The sequence below is a fragment of the Tachysurus fulvidraco genome, chromosome 18 (assembly GCF_022655615.1).
Source record: "Tachysurus fulvidraco isolate hzauxx_2018 chromosome 18, HZAU_PFXX_2.0, whole genome shotgun sequence".
Classification (NCBI taxonomy): domain Eukaryota; kingdom Metazoa; phylum Chordata; class Actinopteri; order Siluriformes; family Bagridae; genus Tachysurus; species Tachysurus fulvidraco.
This window is the reverse complement of record NC_062535.1, coordinates 15,026,477-15,050,177: the sequence shown is the minus strand read 5'-3', so window position 1 is coordinate 15,050,177 and position 23,701 is coordinate 15,026,477. Positions and strand designations below refer to the sequence as shown.

General features: G+C 38.0%; 2 protein-coding genes and 3 non-coding genes across 5 annotated transcripts; 4 read left to right on the top strand and 1 right to left on the bottom strand.

Annotated features, from left to right (window-relative positions):
* Nucleotides 1–1,162: 1,162 nt before the first annotated feature.
* zgc:172122 (uncharacterized protein LOC571844 homolog) lies at nt 1,163–16,986 on the bottom strand. Its single transcript, XM_027178995.2, has 8 exons — nt 16,829–16,986; nt 13,215–13,356; nt 12,934–13,000; nt 12,281–12,601; nt 10,414–10,743; nt 7,868–8,149; nt 7,361–7,466; nt 1,163–1,741 (listed from the first exon to the last, which is right to left on the bottom strand). Exons 2-7 carry the CDS (start codon nt 13,215–13,217, stop codon nt 7,378–7,380), a joined length of 1,092 nt encoding a protein of 363 aa, XP_027034796.1. The 5' UTR covers nt 13,218–13,356; nt 16,829–16,986; the 3' UTR covers nt 1,163–1,741; nt 7,361–7,377.
* Nucleotides 16,987–19,506: 2,520 nt separating this feature from the next.
* On the top strand, nt 19,507–23,169 carry tpt1 (tumor protein, translationally-controlled 1). Its single transcript, XM_027178996.2, has 6 exons — nt 19,507–19,658; nt 20,405–20,478; nt 21,094–21,281; nt 21,713–21,818; nt 22,007–22,123; nt 22,684–23,169. Exons 1-6 carry the CDS (start codon nt 19,631–19,633, stop codon nt 22,684–22,686), a joined length of 516 nt encoding a protein of 171 aa, XP_027034797.1. The 5' UTR covers nt 19,507–19,630; the 3' UTR covers nt 22,687–23,169.
* LOC113663696 lies at nt 21,505–21,637 on the top strand. The gene has a single exon (XR_003445532.2). It is a non-coding gene; the product is annotated as a small nucleolar RNA SNORA31 (small nucleolar RNA).
* Nucleotides 21,868–21,938, top strand: LOC113663694. Its single transcript, XR_003445530.1, has one exon. It is a non-coding gene; the product is annotated as a small nucleolar RNA SNORD58 (small nucleolar RNA).
* On the top strand, nt 22,396–22,526 carry LOC113663695. The gene has a single exon (XR_003445531.2). It is a non-coding gene; the product is annotated as a small nucleolar RNA SNORA31 (small nucleolar RNA).
* Nucleotides 23,170–23,701: the final 532 nt, after the last annotated feature.

The window sequence follows — 23,701 nt, the reverse complement described above, 5'->3', positions numbered from 1 at the left end:
TATATATATATATATAAAGCACGTTTTATTCATCTTGGTGTCTCACTATATATATCTATGTTTACCACCTTCAAATTCTTTATCTGTGATTGGTCAGAAAGTCAGTCTATAATACGACATCATATCAACAGCAACAGCTCATCCACAAAGATGCTCCATATAATCTCACTCATTCATTCATTTTCTACCGCTTATCTGAACTACTCGGGTCACGGGGAGCCTGTGCCTATCTCAGGCGTCATCGGGCATCGAGGCAGGATACACCCTGGACGGAGTGCCAACCCATCATAGGGCACACACACACACACACTCTCATTCACTCACACACACACACACACACACACACACACACACACACACACACACACACACTACGGACAATTTTCCAGAGATGCCAATCAACCTACCATGCATGTCTTTGGACCGGGGGAGGAAACCGGAGTACCCGGAGGAAACCCCCGAGGCACGGGGAGAACATGCAAACTACACACACAAGGCGGAGGCGGGAATCGAACCCCCGACCCTGGAGGTGTGAGGCAAACGTGCTAACCACTAAGCCACCGTGCCCCCCCATATAATCTAATAAAGATTTTTTTAAAAAGTGATCAAAGTTTGAATATTTAACAAATATTTTTTTCTGATCTGGTGAAACTCTGACATTTTATATAAATATACATTTTTTTAGATGAGTCTTCAGTGTCTGAGCTTTATAACTAATATAAAACTGTAAATGTAAGTTTTCCTGACCATTTGTCAATCCATTTTGTGGTTGCAGTGTAACATGGTCAGCTTACGAGATGGGAAAAGAGACCAACGACTAGAACTATTAACATAACTGTAATTATAAACGGTTCAAACGTATGAAGTGTTGTTCAATAATAAATCTTTCATTAAATACTAGTAAAATCGCTGGGCTAAAACAAAGGAATCGGACACTTTGAGATGTCATGATATTGTGGTGGAAACAGTTAATTAGCTTTGTAACATCACACAACGCCAATTATATACACTAGACCATATTATATACAAACTAACATTAAACAGCACTGATAAGGGACTGCTTAGCCAAGTGGTAACATTTTATCCACGTCCCTGCAACCTTTCAGAGCTTTCTACAAGACCATAAACAACAACAATAATAATAATTAGATTTATACAGTAAGAGAATATAATAAGGAGTTTATTAAAATAGTCACATCTCTGTTTCTATTCATAGCCTTTAACAAAAGAGCTTGAACTTTCTTGGTGTAACAGGTTCACAATGTGGACTCACTGTTAATTTTATAATTTTATTAATATTATTTAGTTCCAAAGAAATATATGACTAAATCCTCTTGTGTTCCTCCAACGAAAGCCACAGAGTCAGCTTTATCCCTGCAGTGTAGAAAAACACGGGACACTTCCCTCTAGTGGAGATGCAGAAGCAGGGAGTGTAACGCTTCTCACTGACTATTAACAACATTTAATATATATTAACAATGTTAATGACTGAAATCTACATCAAAACAGCAAAGATTTTGTTTCCAGTGATAACATTTTAGTTTAAATTGCCATTAAAAAAACACACACTCATTAGTACATTTATAAAACTCATACATTCATAAAACTCTATCTATCTATCTATCTATCTATCTATCTATCTATCTATCTATCTATCTATCTATCTATCTATCTATCTATCTAATGACTGTGGCTGTGGCTTTTTCCATTCATAGCAGCAGACTTCATCTCAGTCTAAATACTGAAAAAGAGAAGAAAACAGTGTTTGTGTTAGACGTGAAAAACAATAACAAGACACAATAACAATTAAGACACAATAACAATTTTTTTAATGTGATGTTAAATGAAACTAGAGTTTGCTCTTGTTTTGTCGTGTCCGTGTTCAGTATTGGACGTCTTTGTCATGTCTCACTCCACAGTGGTGTTTTATATGAAGCTCATATGAAAGTAGACACTCAGGACTTTGTAGTCTCAAGACTGAGTGATATAATTTCTGTTTTTATCTAAGCTACTAGAGACATTATTTTAATAAATAAAGGTCTGTTTTTGTATCTTCAAAGTAAATGTTGATGTTGATATCAAACCCATTTCTGCTCTCTGAGATGCTCCAAGTTCTTGTTCATAAACATCTCAAATTTGAAGGTGTTTATCTTCAACCACTTAAAATTCAGTGTAAGATTAACAACAGAGGGAAAAACACGTCTCACACCGAAAGACAACAGAGTCCTGACTCATTATAGATCAGACTTGTCGAGATAAAATCATTTGTTTGTTTAAACTGGTTGAAAATATCCTATAAGCTGATTCCCAAAACAATAACACACCAGCGTCCTGGTGTGTGTTCTCGATACCCAATGAGAAGATTAACATTTTATTACAGTGTCCTTTGAAATTATATGGTGTTACCAGGAAACACATCTGAGTTACAGTATTTAGGCTGCTTCATAACGTCGCCTCAGTTCGTCTGCCTGCAAACCGCGTTTCACGTAAAGAATCAGTTAAAAGTTAAAAACAGTCAGCCTTCCTGAAGATACCTACAGCCTCGCTAGCTAAGTGCGATTTCCTGTGGTTCCTTCGTACATGTGCAAATAAGACAGCAATTTTTTTTCTCTTTGACACCTGTACGGTGCTTGACACAGACGTAGAAGAAAAGTCCTCGGATTTAAAGATAGGAAACTTTTCTACATATAGGAATGAGTAGTTATCAGTAAAAACTGAATTCGCTACAGCATTAAATTAATTCTAAATGTGTTACAATAGAAGCCTTTATATATATATATATATATATATGAACAGCACAGTAAAATTCTTTCTTTCTTCACATATCCCAACTTTTGGAGTTTATGGTCAGAGCACAGGGTCAGATGTGATACAGCACCACTGGAGCAGTGATTATTAAGGGCCTTGCTCAAGGGCCCAACAGTGGCAGCTTAGCAGCACTGGGGCTTGAACTATGCTCCTACATTTATCAACCCAGAGCCTAAACCACTTGAGCCACCGTGTGGTGTGCTCATTAAAATCAAACATTTCTTTAGAGCATTTAACATTTTTTAAATGAAAACAATTTTTAAATGGAATACAATTTTTTTTAAATGGAAACTGAACATTTGGAAACTGGGGCACGGTGGCTTAGTGGTTTGTGTGTTTGCTTTGTACCTCCACCCTCTGTGTGTGTTGAGTTTGCATTTTCTTCTTGTGCACTGGGTGATCTAAACTGTTTGTAGTGTGTGTGTGTGTGTGTGTGTGTGCATGTGTGTGTGTGTGTGTGCGTGTGTGTGTGTGTGTGTGTGTGTGTGATGATGATGATGATGATGATGATGGTGTAAAAAAGATGAATGCCTGTTTGATCTACTAATGCAGTAGACCGATCTTAACAAAAAACATAACGCAGGAAGGGGTTTCCTGGGCCGGCACACATTCGAGATGGACTCTGTATCTGAGAGAAGTGTGACCTATGGTGGAAAACAGGTCACACAGGAAGTAATGACACTTCGGTTACTGTCACCCCAGCCCCCAAAACCAGCCTTGATATACTCCTATTCCTGACAACCCCAATGTCCAAATTCTAGTAAATGATCATTATTTTCCTACCTATAGTTTAACAGCCCCCAAACACTCTCTCTCTCTCTCTCTCTCTCTCTCTCTCTCTCTCTCTCTCTCTCTCTCTCTCTTCCTCTGTCTGACTGTAAAAAAAAGGTAGGCGGCTGCGGTTTAAAAGCCTCACTGTATTTATTAAGTAAGAAGCCACAAGAGGAAGTTTCAGGTGTTTCCTTAATGCAATCTACAAATATGGGATGAGAATTTTTTTAATGAGCAATACTTAAAAACACACTGTATAATTTATTTTGCTGATAGAACGACTTGAACAATGTTTTAAACTCATGCTATCTTAAGTATGTAACCTAGTGACCCAGAGTTAATGTATCCAATGATTTAAGCGAAGACTTAAGCACTTCTGTACATCGCTCTGGATATGGGCGTCTGCCAAATGCTGTATGTTGTAAATATAAAATGTAAATGTAAATGATCGCATAAAGTACCAGAAAAAAGTTCCAGTAAAGAACCAGTTGTAGTTCCTATGAACAGAAGGTTGTGAGATCTAATTTCAAATCTAACAATTAGCCAAAGCTGAGCCAACGAGAGAGACGTTTCCATCATCCAACCATGAGCCGCTTCACCTTTACCTCACTTTGTAGTCTAAATATCTGATAAAAAACATGATGGAAATGGATCAGCGCTCGTGGGTCAATGAGTCACATGCAGAAACAGAATCTGATTCCTTTTAAACTCCATTAACTTGTTCTTGTCTCTACATTAAAAACAAAGAGCTCAAATGTCGTGCTGACATTCATCAAAAACACTGGACAGCCGTAAAATGTGGCCAGTTCAGATAAATTAAAAAAGAAAACACTCCCTAATCTGGAAGTCACTTGTGCCATGCTTTCCTCTTCTTTTCCTTTTAATTTGATTGTTTTAAGAGGCAAAAGTACCATTAACAATCAGTTCTGATCAAAGAAAATATCCATATCAGACTCCGGGGCGCCATGGGAATCGACAGCACTTCAAGCCAGACGATTCCACAACGAAATACGCCACAAATCGTCTGTAAAGTTAAAAGAATCACGGTGCTCATATTTTATTATATGCTCATATGTTTATTATATGATGTTATCGCTCATCATATTCACACCCTAAACAATAATATCTGAAAAGGACTCTTTAAAAAGGAATTTCCCTTTAAAAAAAAGTCAGCCGAGTCAGAGAAAGGCAGTCTTGAGGATGGGAAGACTTCTTGTAAGAGACAGGAAATGGTAACACCCCATTTCCTGTGGGGTTACAAAAAAAAATTGAGCCCTGCATGAAAATGACTTCAAAAGGAAACCTGTCTGCGTTTATTTCCTTCTGTGCCGTGCACAATATTTTACTCTGCTCGAATACCGTCAGGCTCCGAGGAGGGGAGAAAAAACACAGTGTTTTATTATCCTAAAGTTCACAAAGGTTATTTCTGTGTGAATTTCAGAATTACAGATAAAAATGTAAGACTGACACAATAATCACACGCAAAATAATCCAATAAAAAAAATCCAAAAAAAAAAAAATTCATCCTTGAATATAGCTGATAAAGTGACATATGAGTAACGCTGAACATTTTAAGGCCATTTGGTGATGTTTTATTAGCAGACTGAGATTATGAGTGAGTGAGACTTGTTCATAGAGTGTGAGACAGGATTAGAGAGAGTGAGACAGGTTTAGAGTGAGTGAATGTGTGAGACAGGATTAGAGAGAGTGTGACAGGTTTAGAGAGAGTGAGACAGGTTTAGAGTGAGTGAGACAGGTTTAGAGAGTGTGAGTGTGTGAGACATGGTTATAGAGAGTGAGACAGGTTTAGAGAGAGTGAATGTGTGAGACAGGATTAGAGAGAGTGAGACAGGTTTAGAGAGAGTGAGACAGGTTTAGAGTGAGTGAATGTGTGAGACAGGTTTAGAGAGAGTGAGACAGGTTTAGAGAGAGTGAGACAGGTTTAGAGAGAGTGAATGTGTGAGACAGGTTTAGAGAGAGTGAGACAGGTTTAGAGTGAGTGAGACAGGTTTAAAGTCTGTGAGTTCTTTCTGCTCCATTCACATTTCTAATCTGTGAATCAGTATCTAGTATAAGATGAGAGCTGAAATAAATATAGAAGGTTTAAATATCTGCTTGGTTAAATGTACAGATCTGTACGGTGAGTAATCTTCTGCTGTCGTGTCCCCCAGACAACTGCAGGCCAAAATCAGGGCTTTGTCCACAGTATAATTTGGACAAAACCGTTTTTAGCTCTGAGACAACTTTCCCATAAAAGTGAAGGCTTCACATGGTGTTTGAGCCTAAAACCCACAATGAGGACACTGGGGGACATTTCCACAAGTGTCTCAGGGGAAAACTGACCTGTGGACCATTAATCAGATGAAGACAGTCAGGCTGTAAGAATTGTTAAGAAAAATAAGTGAGCAAGACTATTGAAGTCCTTCCTGTCTTCTCAAAATCCTTATCTCTTCTTGCTAAATAGTGAAAAGTCCAAAATGTTTCTTTTTTTTTTTTTTACAGAGAACTAAAATTGGAATATCATCCATCCATCCATCCATCCATCCATCCATCCATCCATCTTCTGTACCATTAATCTACAAAGGGTCATGAGGGAACTCAGGGGATTCGGGGCACAAGCTGGAGGACACCCTGGACACACACACAAACACACACACACACACACACACACACACACACACACACACACACACACACACACACACACACACACACACACTTTCAAGATAACAGTCAGCTACAACACATGTCTTTGGTCTCAGAGAGGAAACCAGGGAACTGAGAGGAAACTACACACACACCCAGGGTAGAGGTAGGAATCAAACCCTTAACTCTGGGGTTATGGAACAAATGTGATGACAACTAATCTAAAATTAGAGAAGTAAAAACAAAATACACGTTTTTTTTATCAAGGACGTGTCCCAACTCATCACTGAGAAGCGAACAAAAGACAACGTTATACGAAGTGTCTTAACTGCTTCAAATAACATCCTGCTGTGAAAGCAGAAGAAATTTTTCGTGTCCTTTACAGGAGAGTGTTTAAAAGGTAACGCTCATGTGAGAGAAGCTTTCAGCACAAAACAAACTCTGCCTTGTTCCAGGTCGAAAGTCTCACAAGCTGTTAGTCGAAAGCAAGCTCAAAGGAAGCCTGTGTTTAACTGCCTCGCCTTGGTCGCTTGCTGCATGTTAGGTTTGTACGGGGGGCACAGAAGGGTGTTCTTTCTTTCTTTCTTTCTTTCTTTCTTTCTTTCTTTCTTTCTTTCTTTCTTTCTTCATTTTGTTAAAGATATTTCTGACTGCTGTAAAATATTATTATATCTTTTATATTAGATTATATTACATCACAGCACTACTGAAGTCACAAATCTTTGTTGATATATATGTGTATATATCAACATATATATATATATATATTTTTTTTTAAATAACAGCAGCTCTCGTCATCGTTTCTATAGTAACAGCCCACTCGGAACTACTTTATCGGCACGGTGCATTTTTCTGTACGGAGATGTTTCACATTTTATACAGAAGGAGTCTCCGGTGTCAGCACTTTGTAACAGTACAGTACTTTTTCCCAACATGGGGAAGTCTTCAACCGTGTTTCAACCGTGTTGTGGTTTCCTTGGTAACAAGAAATGAAAAGCTGGGTATTTTTGTCATATTAACGTGAATAAAGACTGGTGAGCCTTTACGATGTACTGTATGACAACATTAACTGTGGATTGTGTGGATTGGATTGAAGAAATACAGATTGGGATTTTTTACAGCAGTGTCTACTGACCCTCTCGGAGTACGCTGTTAGCGCCTCTTCATGCACAAACACAGACATACGAGCAGCACGAGCACGGATATCACGACTGAGATGATGATGATCTTCTTAAATCCAGCTGCAACAAAGCAGAAATAAAATTATAATATGGCTTTAAACAAAGTGAATGTCATTTCTTACTGAATTTAAAGAATTAACTAAGCTTAAATTCTTCAGCATTTTTAAGGGAGATAATTACACCTTTACATACAGTATATAACCACCATGAGGTGTACGGTTCATCTAAGGGGCCCAGGTTTGGCAAACTTGGGATTCAAACTATTGACCTTCTGATTGCTGGGCTAACACCTTAACCACTAGGCTACCATGTCCCCATAATCAAGCTGTCATTTTTAAAAATAAACTTGTAATACTATATAATCCATCTATACTTGCTGTAATGTACCTAAACCTATGTTTTATTTTGTTTCCTCAAGCTTTCCATTGAGAAGATTCAAGACTAGCGCTAATACGACTCACCCTTGTTCAGTGTGACAGAAACGCTCGCATCCAGGCCCTGATGGAGCGCCGTACACGTAACTTGCTCCTCGTCCAGCAGTCTGGACTGAAACTGTATGGTGGTGACCACCAGTGTAGTGCCGTCTCCCTGCTGGTAAACCGAGGTCTCGGAGGCCGCCAGCGTGCGGTTATGACCCTCCACGTTCCAGACGAGTTCTGTAGGAGGACGAGACACGGCTGAGCAGTTGGCCTGGATTACCCCTTTCTCCGTGGTGGTGTAGCTCACCTCAGGTTTGGGCAGGACTGTGAAAAACAACACAAGTGGCCACGAGGTTAGTCGAGTCATTTTGATGACATTTTGAAGGTTTTTTATTCTATATCTCACTAACAGATAAACAGTATTGCTATAACCTCAATACTATCAATCATTGAGTCTTTCATGCCATGGAACACAATTTTCCATTTTTATTCCTGCTTTCCTTCTAAACATGTAAGTCGGATCTGTTGCAAGACATCTGTTACATTGTCTACAAGAGAGGACCATGACATACAGTGTTTGGGAATGAAAAACACAGGTTGTGAAAAGACATGAGACTGTGTGAGAGGATGTGATCCAACCCACTGTCTGGAGGCACAATTATCCTCTAGTGACAAAAGCCACGCTGTTTAGGCTAACATTATCAGAGGAGAGACACAGAGGACCTCTGTTTCCAGGAAAAAAAGTGACACAGCGATGGCAATAGGCATCGGTCCAAAGCAAACGCCTTTCAATCAGTCTTCACAGTCACACTCTAGCACAGATCAGAATAATAGCTAGTGTTTGAGCCAAACAGCAGATTCTACTGTGTAGATGTTCTGTGGTCTGAGCAGATTTAAAAAACATCTGTAATAAAATGACACCTTGATGCAATTCCAAGAATTTCTAATCCGTTATATTTCTCCAGGTACTCAAATTTGTACGTATCAAGTGTACATATCAAGTGTACTTAATGTTGTAGGACAGCATAGTGCTGTTTACCATCTTCCGCATACATGAGCTCACACATGCCTATGATTGGTCGAGCTCTCTTTCCTGCGAATCACAGCGAAGCTAACCAATGTCCCATCGCATATAGCTGCGCTATTGTCGGGATTTGTACTCGCCATCTCCTGAAGATTTTCTGTAGCTATTCAAATTCTAGTTAACTTATTCAATTCTAGTTGATTTAGTTAACTTTCTCCAAAAGGAAAGGGAAATGTTCGATTGACGTTTGTTGAAATCTCGCAAGTAACGCTAATCCTTGAATTTTTCCAGATTTAACTGTTTGATCTGCTTAGTAAATTCCTGTCACTCCTTTATTTAGGAGGAATATATTTTACATTTGGGGGCATGGTGGCTTAGTGGGTAGCACGTTCGCCTCACACCTCCAGGGTCGGGGTTCGATTCCCGCCTCCGCCTTGTGTGTGCGGAGTTTGCATGTTCTCCCCGTGCCTTGGGGGTTTCCTCCGGGTACTCCGGTTTCCTCCCCCAGTCCAAAGACATGCATGGTAGGTTGATTGGCATCTCTGGAAAATTGTCCGTAGTGTGTGAATGTGTGAGTGAATGTGTGTGTGTGCCCTGTGATGGGTTGGCACTCCGTCCAGGGTGTATCCTGCCTTGATGCCCGATGACGCCTGGGATAGGCACAGGCTCCCCGTGACCCGAGGTAGTTCGGATAAAGCGGTAGAGAATGAATGAATGATATTTTACATTTCCCAACATAATATATGTCGAAATCCAGGACATAAAATAACAGCACAGAAAATAGATGATGGGGAAAGAACGGAATGTCACAGCCAACAAATTTTAGTAAGAGAGACCTCGCCAAGCTAAATATGGAGTGTAAGAGCGTTTGTGACCAGTAGCTCACCCACTGCTTTATCTCTTTTTATTGTCTAGAAATGACAGCTTGGTTATATAATGACTTCCTTTTCCTTAACACTGCAACAGAGAGAGAAAGTCACATAGACTCGCACAGACTCACTGTCTCCTTTTCCGGCACACACGCGTGTATATAAATACACCCACACACATATTCACACAAACATGCAAAAATGTCCCGAACAACAAGAATTCTTTCATTTAAGACAACAAAAGAAATGCAACAAATTGGCTTTGACCCGATACACTGAAAAATCAGGGTGCATTATTTAAAATAAATATATAAATAAATAAAAAATTTAAATTGAGGCAAAATTATTGAAATGATTGAAAAATGAAATCCACATATTGAAAAATGAAATCCACTGATCTTTCATATAGCGTGCATTTTAAATTAGAATATTTATTTGGAGGACATTTTGTTGTTTTAGAAGGAGTCTGGAGTGTTTGAGCTAAAGATTGTCTGAGCTATTGGTTGTTCTACTAAGGGAAACTCTTCAGGAGTTTGTGCCAGAGAGGGAAAAAACAAGGGCTGGTGAGGGTTTGAGAGTTTATAGCTAATATAAATGATAACAAATGGCCCACGACTTTCAGTCAAATGATCTACTACCAAATCACACCACCTTGTGTTGTGTCTGTTCTCTTTGTGCCTGTCATTTAGACGTACCGTAGACAGCCAGACATGCTGTGGCGCTCCTCAAGCCCTCGGGGTAGGTGTGGAAATCACAGGTGTAACATCCCTCATCCTCCATTTGGACGGGGTCAATGGTTAACTCGCTGTGTCCCAAAGTCTGACTCAGTTTCACCCGCTCTCGGAACGGCAGCTCCACGATCGGTTTGCTGTTCTTGGTGTACGAAGCCACAATGGCGGTATCGCCCTGCTCCTCCGTTTTCCTCCACAGTATCTGACGGACCTTTTTGGCGAGTGCATAAGTGCACGAAAGTGTCACATGCTTCCCGTGCACTGCTGTCTTGTTGCCTAACGACTCTGCTTTTGCTGAGAGAAAAAGAAAAAGAACTGTTGAGTTTCTACTCATTTATTCACTGGATGCCTAATGGTTCTAGCTTTCCAAATAGGTTTTACCTGGAACCTCTGAAAGAGTTTCCTCAAGGGGACAAAACAAAGAGCCAGATATAAAATTTACTATTGGGAAAGCATATGTTGGATGAGAAATGTATATGCGCTGGACAGTTCTATATAAATGCCACGAGAGACGAGGGTTTTAACCACTGGTCTTTGATGGTTTCTAGCTCGTAACCATCTGCCTGCTTGTTGTTGTTGTTGTTCCCACTTCTACCATTGGTGACTCATCCATTTTTCTCCATATTTTCACATAATGGAAATATACTGGCCTTTCTTTTTTTTAACTTAACCTACTATTTTATGCTTTTCTCCCTGGATAATTGGTCATGGGTTAAACAGGAAGTACTAGGCAATGGGACAGGAAGATAAGGTCATTAACAAGACCTGAATAGAAGAGTACCAAGTCTTTTCCACTTCCTGTTGTGACCATCACAACATTCCTCCAAGGAACAATTAAAGCTTATTCCATGTGTTTTCAGGAAACTTTAAAACTTGTAGCCAAGAACCGCTATGAACTGTACCCAGCGTTGCATGTTTGTTCCGTGTCACCAGTCATATGCTCTTTTAGTGTATTTTTTGGGGCTTATCAAAGTCCCCATATGTCCTAACTGTAATTGTATATGTGTAACAAATGAGAAGACAGCATGAGTGAGATTCAGACTGGTTAAGATCCAATCATAACCAAATTGTCTACTGGACAATTATAATAAAGACGATATTCAGATCATAATTAAATGAAACAAAATACATTACATTTAACATCAAGGTAAGAAAAGACAAGTAGGTTAAGTTAAAAGTGCATGATTTGCAGAGAAAATAACTCACCCATGTTGATCTCCTAGCAACCTAATGAGTTTTGTACCAGATGCAGGTAGGGGAAAAATCCAGAAGGATGAGGCCAAGGAAGCTCATTGTTTTTTTAATCTTATGCTTGCATTTTAATTATAATGGTGACATTTTCCTTGAAGAATGAGAGCTAATAGTGTCCGGTAAGTTCCAGGACAAACTGTCCAGGAGGAAAATGCCGTGAAAAATTGTAACGACCAAAAGCGCAGCTTGATAATGAGAATGGATAAAAGGTGTTTGACTTTGAGCCTTCTTTTGAGGAGTCACTAAACTCTGCTTTTACCCTGCACCGACTAGTCAGATCAATTAAGTATTGGCTTTAGTTTCTTTATGCGAGATTGGCAAGTTGGGAAAATGTGGTGATTGGAGTCAGACAGATTATTTTAGTGAATTGGGTTTCATCTAGTTTTTTTATACCACATTCTTCAAAAACGTTCTAAAGAGTTCAGATTGTTCTTTATCCAAGAACCTGGATATAGTGGAACCTGTTTTAAAGGCTTAAGCTTATTTAATTGTCCAAAGATCTGTTACAGATCCATTTTTCATTAAGCGTGCGGAGGTCAATCATCTCACATTAATATAAACAAGATTAGCATCACCTCACCTTTTAAAAGGAGGCATGTCTTCCCCCACTGCTGTCCCGTTGGGTACACGTAAAACACGCATGAGTAGCAGCCTTCATCCCCTGGCTTGGTCTTCTCAATGGCAATAGCACTCGAGTGCGTTTTTTGGTCGAGGAGCTCCACACCTTCTCTCTTGGTGAGGCTCTCGGGTTTCTCAGGCTGGTAAGAAAGGACACTTTCGTTGTGCAAATCCAGCCAGCGAACCTGTTTGAGAACTTCATTGCCTACTATGGTCACGTTACAGCCTAGTGTTGCAGTGCGACCCAGCGTTGACTGTAGGTGAGCCGGGGCAGTCACTTTATCTAGGATATGGCAATTAAAAGGTTACAGTCTATTCTTATTGTGCAAAAATAAAATGAATATATAAAGTATGATAAAGAATATATAAAGAATATATAAATGCATATAAAGTAAGTGAGGTTTTGTGCATAGACACAAAATGCTGTATAAATTGTAAAAACAAATTATAACAAAAAAAAACTCACACACATTTCGATTATTCTTGCAAGTTGGCCTTTATTGGAAGATACATTAAATAATATATATCTTTTTTTTAATATATTTTTTTAATATTTTTTTATTTATGTTCAAGTAAATCAAATGTAGTTAGGTGATTATATATGTAGGACTATACCTTGTAGTGTAGGGAGCAGTACCACAGCTAACCACAGGCACACATAGACACACCAACACATTTTAGCCTGGAAAAAAAAACCCATTTTTACAATTTTCCGAAGTTTTAACACACCTCTGCTTGTTTTAAAGACAACACAGGTAGGCACATGCAACTCCACCCTGAAAATGACTACGGATTTATGCCGATGTTGACTCAGCCAAGACACTATAATCAGCAGACACATGGAGCAGTTAAGTAAACACCACAGATCTTCATGGATTATCCTGAAAGACTCTTACCATCTACTGAAATCCAAGGTCTGTTATTCCTTTTAAAATTGATCATGCAGTGTCGGTCGTCTCCTTCGCAATAATCATCTTCAAAGTCAGTGGATATCTTTTACTATTAGCCATCAATCTTTAGGAAGTGAAACGTCAACATCTGTAAAACAAGTGATCCAATTTAGTCAAATATACTTTTTCAGTGTTTATTATTCTCTAGTAATTTCACACAAATTTAGCAACGTTACATACAAGTAAGGAATGTCCTTTGAAAACATGAACATCATCTGTGATTCAAAAGCGAAATAATGAGTGACAAAGCAAAACAAATTCGTTAATGGTTATTAAGATATAAAGGCCAGATGTTTGACTTTAGGAACAACAAAGGCACTTGGGTGTGGTGTTTTACTCCACAGGGATTCACCAGAAAACATTCAATTACTCATGACTGCGGTGAGTATGCCATTATTCAACCATAATGAAAACGTGTAGCCTTAAGGGATGAGGTTTTCAGGTTCCACTTAAATAATTCTGGTAAAACTTTAACAACTATCAACAAACAACATGTCAGCTTCCTGGTTAAATAATAGCTCCGTAATTAAACCAATTAGTCAGTAAGTGTATCAGAAACAAATCGAAATTGCCATGTTGCAAAAAATGATTACCCATAAACAATATTTTATGTTTCTAATAGTGACAAAATCAATTGTATATTCATTTGTATGAAATCCAACATAACGATTTTTCCAAATTTCTGTATAGTTGAAATGGTTGATCTAAAGAAATAAAATCCTCAATGTGCTGCCTGGATGATTTTTATTTAATACAAATAATAAGGAGAGAATTCTTGATCTTGTCTATGGTTATTAGGGCTAATGTACATGTAATTAGGTGATTATATCTGTAATGTAGACAGTAAACTGTTAACCCATAAAAAATACCTCTTTAGTAGTTACAAAATGATTTGTAATTGTTTCTTAATATTTATTTATTTATTTATTTATTTATTTATTTATTTATTATTGCTACAGTCATAAAAGTGTTTTTAATCAAGATATCTCACAATTTTTTTTAAATCCCAAATTGTTTACAACTAAGAGTTTACTGTTATTTGTAGTATGTTCTAGATTATATAAAACAACAATGGTTACAATGAGAGATTTATAATACAAATTTATTTGGAAAAAAATTATGGATGGGTGATAAGTTTTCATACTCATTTGGTCTGAGTTCGACTCAAACATATTTCATTTTCACTATCACTTTCGTATACTCTCATATTTAAGGTTGTATTAATATCAGGACCGTAATGAAGCTAAGCTCTGGTCCGTGAATGAAAATGATTTCACATATTTACTTCATTGAAAAAATGGAAATTAAAGCAGTGTAAAAACGTATTATATAGGACATTGGATGTTAATGATATTCAAACTTTTTAAGTCAATAACTTTAAGTCAGTAATGCAAAGCTGAGCTGATTTGAGCTAAAAGAACTCTGTAACACTGAATATACAGCATGATATCCTCTAGATGAGTTCATTGACGTATTTTTTCCCCGTTAGTAATAAAGCGCCTGCTGGTTCTGTGTGTTTGAAGTGTAGTTATGGGAAACAACCTGCACCCTGCTGAAGCTGTTAGCTTTCTGCTACTGTTAGAGAACATGTCTGGAAAAGACATAAAACATCTCGAGTCCCTGCTTTCATGTCTAAACTGGCAGAGCAGCAGGACATCAACATTAAGAGAATACAGATTTTCCTTCTACAGCTGAAGAATTAGAGATAAAAAAAATGCCTGGGGCCTTCTACATAGACATTAGCATAAGGGAATCCTCGCTCCTGCAGCTGAAACAACCAATCTTACCTGAAACGTTTAACCCCAATGCATTTAAAATACATTTTTCTATATTTTATGCTGAGCCCTGCCCGTGCTGTGCTATTAAAAGAGTCTGGTTTTTAACCTCAAGCACCCACACAGCCAGGAAATTCACTCATAGTGGCTTGGTTGTGGTTACAGCAGCCCCACACCCTTTCTACACCTCATCTAAAGGGCAGTGTTCTATCAAACTAAATAGTGGCCTGCTTCAAAATAATAGCTAATTTGAAAGAAACCACAGAGACCAGTGAGAACGCTATATTGAGCTTCTGTTTATTGCGGTAGTAGCCAGCGTGGTTTGGGAAATCTGATGCAGCCTTTGAGAAATCTAATTTAACGGCGTGGTTTATGGGTTCAGGCTGTTTGGAAATTAAATAGCTGGCTTCAATTCTCTTTGATTCAGCCAAATAAGAAACAAACACATTGTGACAAACGCTGTTAGTCCATCAGAGTTAGGAGTGTAGCAGGCTTTCTGATTACTGTTTTTCTAAATGTAACACAAGGATTTCAGGACATTATCATCACTGTTGTTTATTTAAGCCCAATGTTTCTGAGCCCTGAGCGCTGGTATCTCTCCACCAAACAGCTTTATTTCTAATCTCTAACTCTTGTGTAAACTTAACACATTTCTGCAATTTTGCCCAAATAACAATTAAATGGTACAGAAATAAAAAAAGGCATATAATGCAAAAGGCAAAAGGCAAAAATATAATGAATGCATGATATCAGTTAATACAATTTACCAAAAATAAATAATAAATAAACCAGTTTGCTCCTCATCACAGTAGGATACTTATTGTGTATTAGATTAGTTAATTCTTTCCCATTTTATCTGATAGAACCTCCTGATAAATAAAGATGTGCTTACCGTGTATATATGTCTGTGCTTTAACCGTTTTACTAAAACAATGCTCACAGTCTATCTTATCCACACTGAGAACCCTAATGATGAGATTCAGCTTCTCTGATCACATCAGCAACTACAGATTCTGCAGATCAGAAGAACACGACTTTTTATGACTCCAAGATCTACTTACTCATCCTTGAGGGCTCAAAGTGCACAAGATTAGGCTCATATTTAAAACAACACCTTCATACAAAGACTTGTGTCTTTATCTTGTAACTGCTGTGTCTTTCCGAGGTTTAAACATACTCATAACGTACAAATGATGCTTTAGTGTCCCAGCTCTTTGCTGGTGAAAGTAAGTTCCTCTAATCGAAATGGCTTGAGGTCTGTTTACATCCAGTAATATACAATCACAAAAAATAAGGCCCTTATTAACTCTTTGGTTGTCTGTTTGTCTGTCTGTATGTCTGAATCCATCAGAGCTCCGAGAATAAGCTTTAACTCATCAGCTTTGAAGAAGCCTTAAAATCCTTGTTTTCTCATTGGTGTGATGTAGTATTTATGATTTCAATGTCATATCTATTAAATATGTTTTCAATTACATTTCATTAACTTAAATTAAATGTAATCATTTGAACATCATTGGAACAAATGCAACCTTGGCTGAGTATTATTATTATTATTATTATTAGTAGTAGTAGTAGTAGTAGTAGTAGTAGTAGTAGTAGTAGTATTAATAATAATAATAATAATAATAATAAGAAGAAGAAGAAGAAGAAGAAGAAGATTTTTTTAAGTTGAATCTTTAAAAAAATAATGAAATAAAATAGAGAAATTTTAAAATCATATATATATTTATTTTATTTACTCAAGAGTTTATAATCTTACATTTTAGCCTAAATAGAATTACTCACCTTTATGTGTAGGATTCATCTCAGATGAAGAAGAGATCATTAACAGATCACACACACACACACGCACGCACACTCAGTCACACCGCTACATGGTTGCTTTCAGGAATAAAGATCATGACAGGACTACTAAACACTAAACCCTCCCTCTGAGCCGGAGCTGTGCCCAACTTCCTACCTCCCCTTCCTTCCTGCCCTGACAACTTCCGCGTGAACGCGCACACTCGTTCACATGCACACGCTCTCGCAAGCTGCGTGGAAAACTGCAATCATTGCGCCTCTTTATACGGAAACAAATGATGTATAGGCTATATCATAAAACCGAAAAAAAAGAGAAAGGAAATAGTTTTAGTGTTTTTCTGTCAGAATGAAAAGTCCATCATATACACACCATCACATATACAAAGTCTTATTAATAATAAATTTAGCCCTCTAAAGTAAGTAAATAATATATTTTGGGGGTTTATCCACATATTTCCATTAAGTAGTTCCATTAATTAGTACAGAAATTCTAATTCTAATTATTTATTTATTTATTTGTTTTATTTACTTTTTTTGTTGAACCACTGAATCTTTTTTATCGTGATGTTCCTAATAGTAATAAATTTAATAATAAATTTAATAATAAATTTAGGACTAATAATAAATTTAGCCCACTAAAGTAAGTAAATAATACATTTTGGGGGTTTATCCACATATTTCCATTAATAGATTTAGTACAGAACTTAAAAAGAGCCAGTGGTTCAATAAAATAAATAAATAAATAAATAAATAAATAAATAAATAAATAAATAAATAAACAAACAAACAAACAAACAAACTTACTTATCTGCTTTAAGTTCTGTACAAAATTTTTTTAATGGAAAATAATTGTAAAAAAATGTTATTGTTTACTTTCTTTAGTGGGCTAAATTTATTATTCGATTTATTAGTAAATGTATTACTATTTCTAACAGGATGAAATCAGGGAATACTGGAACATCACAATGAAAAAGATTCAGTGGTTCAATAAAAAAAAACAATAAAATAATTAGAATTACTTAACTGCTTTAAGTTCTGTCCTAAATTTATTAATGGAAATATGTGGATAAACCCACAAAATTAATTATTTACTTACTTCAGTGGGCTAAATTTATTATTAAATGTATTATTATTCCTAACAGGGTGAATTCAGGGAATACTGGAACATAATAATAATAATAATAATAATAATAATAATAATAATAATAATAATAATAATAATAATAATAATAATAATAATAATAATAAATCAATAGAATTACTTATTATATTGTCTTGTATTATTACGTTTTTAAAAAGATCACCTGTTTTTGTAAAGTTTTCATGGTTCACCTTCTTTGTGTTTCTCAGTCAGTTGTGTCTTAGTAAGTTAGATAGTTAAGTAGGAATACTTAGTTCGGTGTTCAGGGCCACTTTTAGGTGTTAGTAGCCATTATGGAGTAGTGATGGGAAATGATTTGCAAACTTAAACCTGACTTTACTAAGTCCATTTGTGCTCTTTTGCATGAAAAAAATTATAAATTTTATTCTAAGGAACAAACATTTTATTTCCTTGTTGGATTTGAGCAGCAGCTAACGATTCAATTGTGGGTAAACTTTACTAGTTACTACTGGTTATATTTATTATTTTTATGAGAATAATCCTTGGTACCATGACAACCTTACTTAAGCGCTTTTTACAATTGACATTGTCAATTGAAACCTTAAGAGGAACCAGACTCAAAGGGGAACCTCATCCTCATATACCCATCCTGTATATTATAAATATACAGTCTGACAAATGTTGTACTGATGCAAAAGACCATATGGAGTTGGGATCTCTTATATAGTATGGCAGAGTCTAACAGGAGCTGGTAGATCTCTAGATGTCTCAGGATTCTCAGAGTCGGCCTCATGTAGCGGAGGTCCAAAATCATGGCACGGAAGACGATCAGAGCTGGTACAATTTCTGCCTCGGGATGGTAGAAAGAGAGAAGCAATGGAGAAGGATTAATGTAACTGCTGTTCATAATATTCACAAGCACTAGATGATAATGTGTATTTGGTCAGATGTAATAGTGCACAATATTATGGGATGTATTATGTGTACATCTGACTAAAGAGATGAGGTTTTTAATCTACATTTAAGCTGGAAAAGTGTGTCTGATCCCCGAAACCTATCAGGATGACGGATAGTTATACACTGATAAATACGTGGTTTCGGCTAATCAGACATGCTTAGTTCAATTTACTAAGACTTTTTAGCCTGAAGCTGTCACACTTTTCTTGAGTAAATCTAACTTTGATAATTTTCTCAGTGAAGGAAAATAAGGATAGGACTTAATTTATGTGGGAAAAACTGTGGCTTAGTGGTTAGCACGTATGCCTTACACCTCCAGGGTTGGGGGTTCGATTCCCACCTCCGCCTTGTGTGTGTGGAGTTTGCATGTTCTCCCAGTGCCTCGGGGGTTTCCTACGGGTATATTGAACTGGATTGAATAGAACTAAATTGGATTGTATAGTATGGTGTCTTGTATAGTCTGGTGTTATTTATGTCTGTACGTTTGCGAGACACAAACAGCTGGAACCGAATTCCTTGTGTGTGTTAAACCTCGGCCAATAAACCTGATACTAATTCTGAATCTGAGGGAGCAGTAAACAAGGGGGCGGGGAGATGATGACGTCACCGCCACCTCTGCAGTATCCGGCGGAGAGTTCCGTTGCTCGGCCTTTTCAGCTGAGCGTCTCCGCCAGGCTGCAGTCAAAGTCAGCGCCTCCTGAACCGCCGCCCCACAATCCGACAAAATGATCATCTTCAAGGACATCATCAGCGGTGAGGATGCTCTCTAAATCAGTCTAAACGCTTCCCGCACTTTGACCCTGTCGATATTTTTTACATTTAACGTTTTTTTATTTTATTTTATTTACTTACATCTCTAGTCGGAAGCCTGAGGCCTAGTTAGCATAGTTAGCCTAGCTAGCTTTTAATGCTATCGATCTCGCGCGCTTGTGTGTAGCTAGCATTGTATTAGAAAAAGAACACTTTTTATTTTTTTACACTTTTTAATCGATGAATAAAGTGTATTCGTGTTTAGGGAAGAATTCCTGTTGAATCTCAGTTGGCTTCCCAGTCACAAATTAAACAAAAACTACTTTATTAGCATGTTAGCTGTTATGCTAAAATGCCGGCATGTTGACTAGCCCAGTTTTTTTCCCTTTTCCTAAACGGACACGTAGCTTTAAGATAACTCACCTCTGTAAAGTTTATTCAGTGTGACCAACTTTTTGTCCCTGTCTATTTTATCTAGAGTGTTTGAGAATGATTTCTTTCTACTTTAGGAATCATGAGATTTTAGCTTTTAGCTAGTTGTTAGCGCTTAGCATGGTTTGGGTTTTTCTTTTTAAGGCCCGGGGCCCAAGTTATGGATCACATCGTTTGATAAAATAAAGATTTGGGAAACACGACAGTAGCTGCTCCCCCCCCCAATAAAGCTTTAATTTTTTGTGTGTTTTTGTAATCAACTGATCCAAGATGAACTTTATAGTCTGTCTGAACTTAGCTGTTCTTTTCCCTTCCAGGAGATGAAATGTTCTCAGACATCTACAAACTCAAAGAGTCGGAGAACGGAATGATGATCGAGGTTGAGGGAAAGGTAAGCAAACCTCTTTTTTTTTTTTTTTTTTGTCTCCTTCATTTTAAGATATAACACGTTAATGTTAACCCAAACAGGTGATTCAGTTATTTGACTCATCACTCGGTGAGTCATATGCATATGACTGACTCACGAACAAAGAACTCTCTTTGCACTGAAACTTTAACGTTAATTCTGGTTTCACTGCATCGATGTTTACATTTTGTTGTTTACTTTGTAAAGAAACTAAAACTGCCATTATTGTGTGCGCGTATGTTTCGGGAATCTTAGAGAAAATGGCTCAGGAATGTTTTTGAGGTTTCTGTTCAGTTTGATGCATCGATTATTTGTATACTGCCTGAGGAGGAATTTTGTATTAGTGACGGTTTCTTTTCAAATGAGTAATAAAATGACTTTAAAGCAGAGTCGCCTGGTTTTGTAACGAGGAATTGTAATGGAATGTGAATGCAGAAACCTGACTAAACAGGTTTCTGGGCTTGTTACCGTTTTCATGTATTGGGTTTATGGTGTGTCGTTCAGTTTCCTGCTGTGACCAGCTCACTGCAGCATGATGTTGATTCCCAAACGATTCAGCAGAACAGCGGTTTCACCGGAACGTCATGTTTGTGTCTGTAGATGATCAGCAGATCAGAGGGGGACATCGACGATTCGCTGATCGGTGGTAACGCGTCCGCAGAGGTCCAGGATGATGGCTGTGATTCGACGACAGTCAGCGGCGTCGACATCGTCCTCAACCACAAGCTCCAGGAAACCAGTTACGACAAGAAGTCTTACATGGTCTACATCAAGGACTACATGAAGGCGTGAGTGTTCAGATATAGATAAGCGTTTCTGAGCCTTTTTTAGGATTATATTTGCTCATTCTGTTCAGTATAATGGTCAAGATAGAAATCCAGACAAATGTTATTTATAATTGTGTACTGTAGTTGGATTGATCTGTTGACAAGCTAAACACTCCTGTGTTTGGCTTTGGTGTTAGTTTATTTTTCCAGTTTAACCTGTCCTTAGTGTTGTGCTTCTTTTTGTTGGCATCTCTTGACAGCTTAGTTGCTTCTCTCGTGAGCAATTGGGTTTTAATTTATAGATGCTAAATAAACCGTCCCTGCGCTTTCTTCATGTCTTGTCTGTGATTTGGAAGATTGAATTGGGGACAACATGGTTTTCTTTGGGAATCCTTCGTTTTTGAAGGCTTGTGTCGCTGTATAATAGACACATTTTTGTTTTTTTACAACAGGGTGAAGACCAAACTGCAAGAAACATGTCCTGACCGAGTAGAGCCCTTCATGGCTAATGCTCCAGCTGAGGTCAAGAAAATCATTGGCAACATCAAGAATTTCCAGGTACATGTGAACTTGTGTGTTCGAGAGGGGATGTGTGATAACAATGTACGTACAATGATGACGATCTTAGGACACCTTTGGAGGTCATGACCAATGAAACGAAATCGTATCCTGAGTACGATAAACTGCTGAAAAATCACGTCTGATTTTTTTCATTATTTCTCTAATCAGAACCCTTCTCTGTGCAGTTTTTCACAGGCGAATCAATGAACCCGGACGGCTCGATCGGTCTGCTCGACTTCCGTGAGGATGGAGTGACACCATACATGCTTTTCTTCAAAGACGGTCTTGAGTCTGAGAAATGCGTAAGTGTCTACTGTCTGCGTGTGATGGCTAAAGACGTGTCGGGGTCCGTGTTTGTGTAGGAACGCAGTTATTGTTTAAGAAACTTGTCATCGTTACCCATAAACCCGCCTTTAGTGTTGCTGTCTGAGGGTTAAACTCACGAGGACCTTTTTATTACCATCTAGTAATAAATCAGACAAAATGGTGTCATTTCTACTTGTATTGGATTATTTGTACGATCGATAGAAAGCACTTGTTGCTCGTTTTATCAAATAACTAGAGCCTCGTCTTGCGGCATCTACTGATAGACCTGCTGCCGTTATCAGTGGCCCTGGGTTTGCACTGAGATGCGACAGTAAACCTCCTCGCGCTTTCTATCTGTCTGAAACATGACAGAAGCAGATTGAAGAGAGGAGAACAGGCCGTCCGTGTTGGTCTGGCATTGGAATGAAAGATTAACTGATTTCATGTCACATGGGTACTAACTAATAAGCTGAGGAAGCTAGTACAAAACCAAACACACCCTACATGGTGTGAATCATGTCTAATCTGTGTGTTTTCTGTGTGATTTTCTCTTCAGTAAAATACCCTGCTCGTGTCCCTGGCTGCTTCTCATCAGTGGCTGGCCGTGAAAGCTTTTGGATCAGATCACTCATTCCACACGACTCCATCAGGATCAGGACCGGAAGCTCTCTTAAACCTCCTTCTCCTTCCTCCTCCTCCTCAACGGCCACCGCTTCGATTCTATAATCAGTGTCCATGCAGAACTCGAAGCCCCTCCACACCCCAGCTCAGGGGGGGTGAACAGTATTATAGTGAGCTGGATCACATCAGAGCTTTGCATTGTCAGGGCAAGAAGACATGAATGATGCAGCTCACTTTAGGGTTTATTTTTTTAATTTCATCAACTTTTGACTGCCTGGGAATTGGTTTTGCTGTGTGCATGTCGGCGCTCAGAAGGCAGTTGTACAGGTATTATTGCCCCCCTTTCCTGCCCATGTTGTCCGAATCACAGAATTGTATAGGATTTGTGAGATAAATAAAGTCAAGCTGCTGGCTAAAGGTGTCTTGTGTGGAGAGTAAAGAATTATTTATTTACAGCTTTCCCTGCACAGAATTGAACATTTGCAGGTATTGCTTTAAAGGAACACTGCAGGACTGGATGTCCCTCTCGTGTGTGTGTGAGAGAAATGACGGAATAAATGACAGTCTCCTAACAGGTGTGTAGAATTGTAAAGCCAGGGTGTGGCTTAGCTTTCTATCTTTTATAGTTAACACTAAACCGGTTCCTCTGGTGTGGCTGTGCTGGTGCAGGTTTGGAAAGTTCTGTTCTGGGGAGTTGATGCTGAATAAAGTTTGAATAAAAGTCCTGTAGTTAACATTTTCATTTAAAACAGATTTAAGATCATTAAGTTTTTTAGGCTTTATGCTGTAACCATCTGACAGTTGACAAGCGTACTGAATTGGATCACCTCAATTATTGAAAAAGGGCAAATGGCGTGTGCGAGATTCATTTTTCCAACTGATGTGTAAATAATTTATCATGTCAGCAGAGCGATTCAGTTTATCAATTTGAGTATTTTCTGTACGGCTTTATA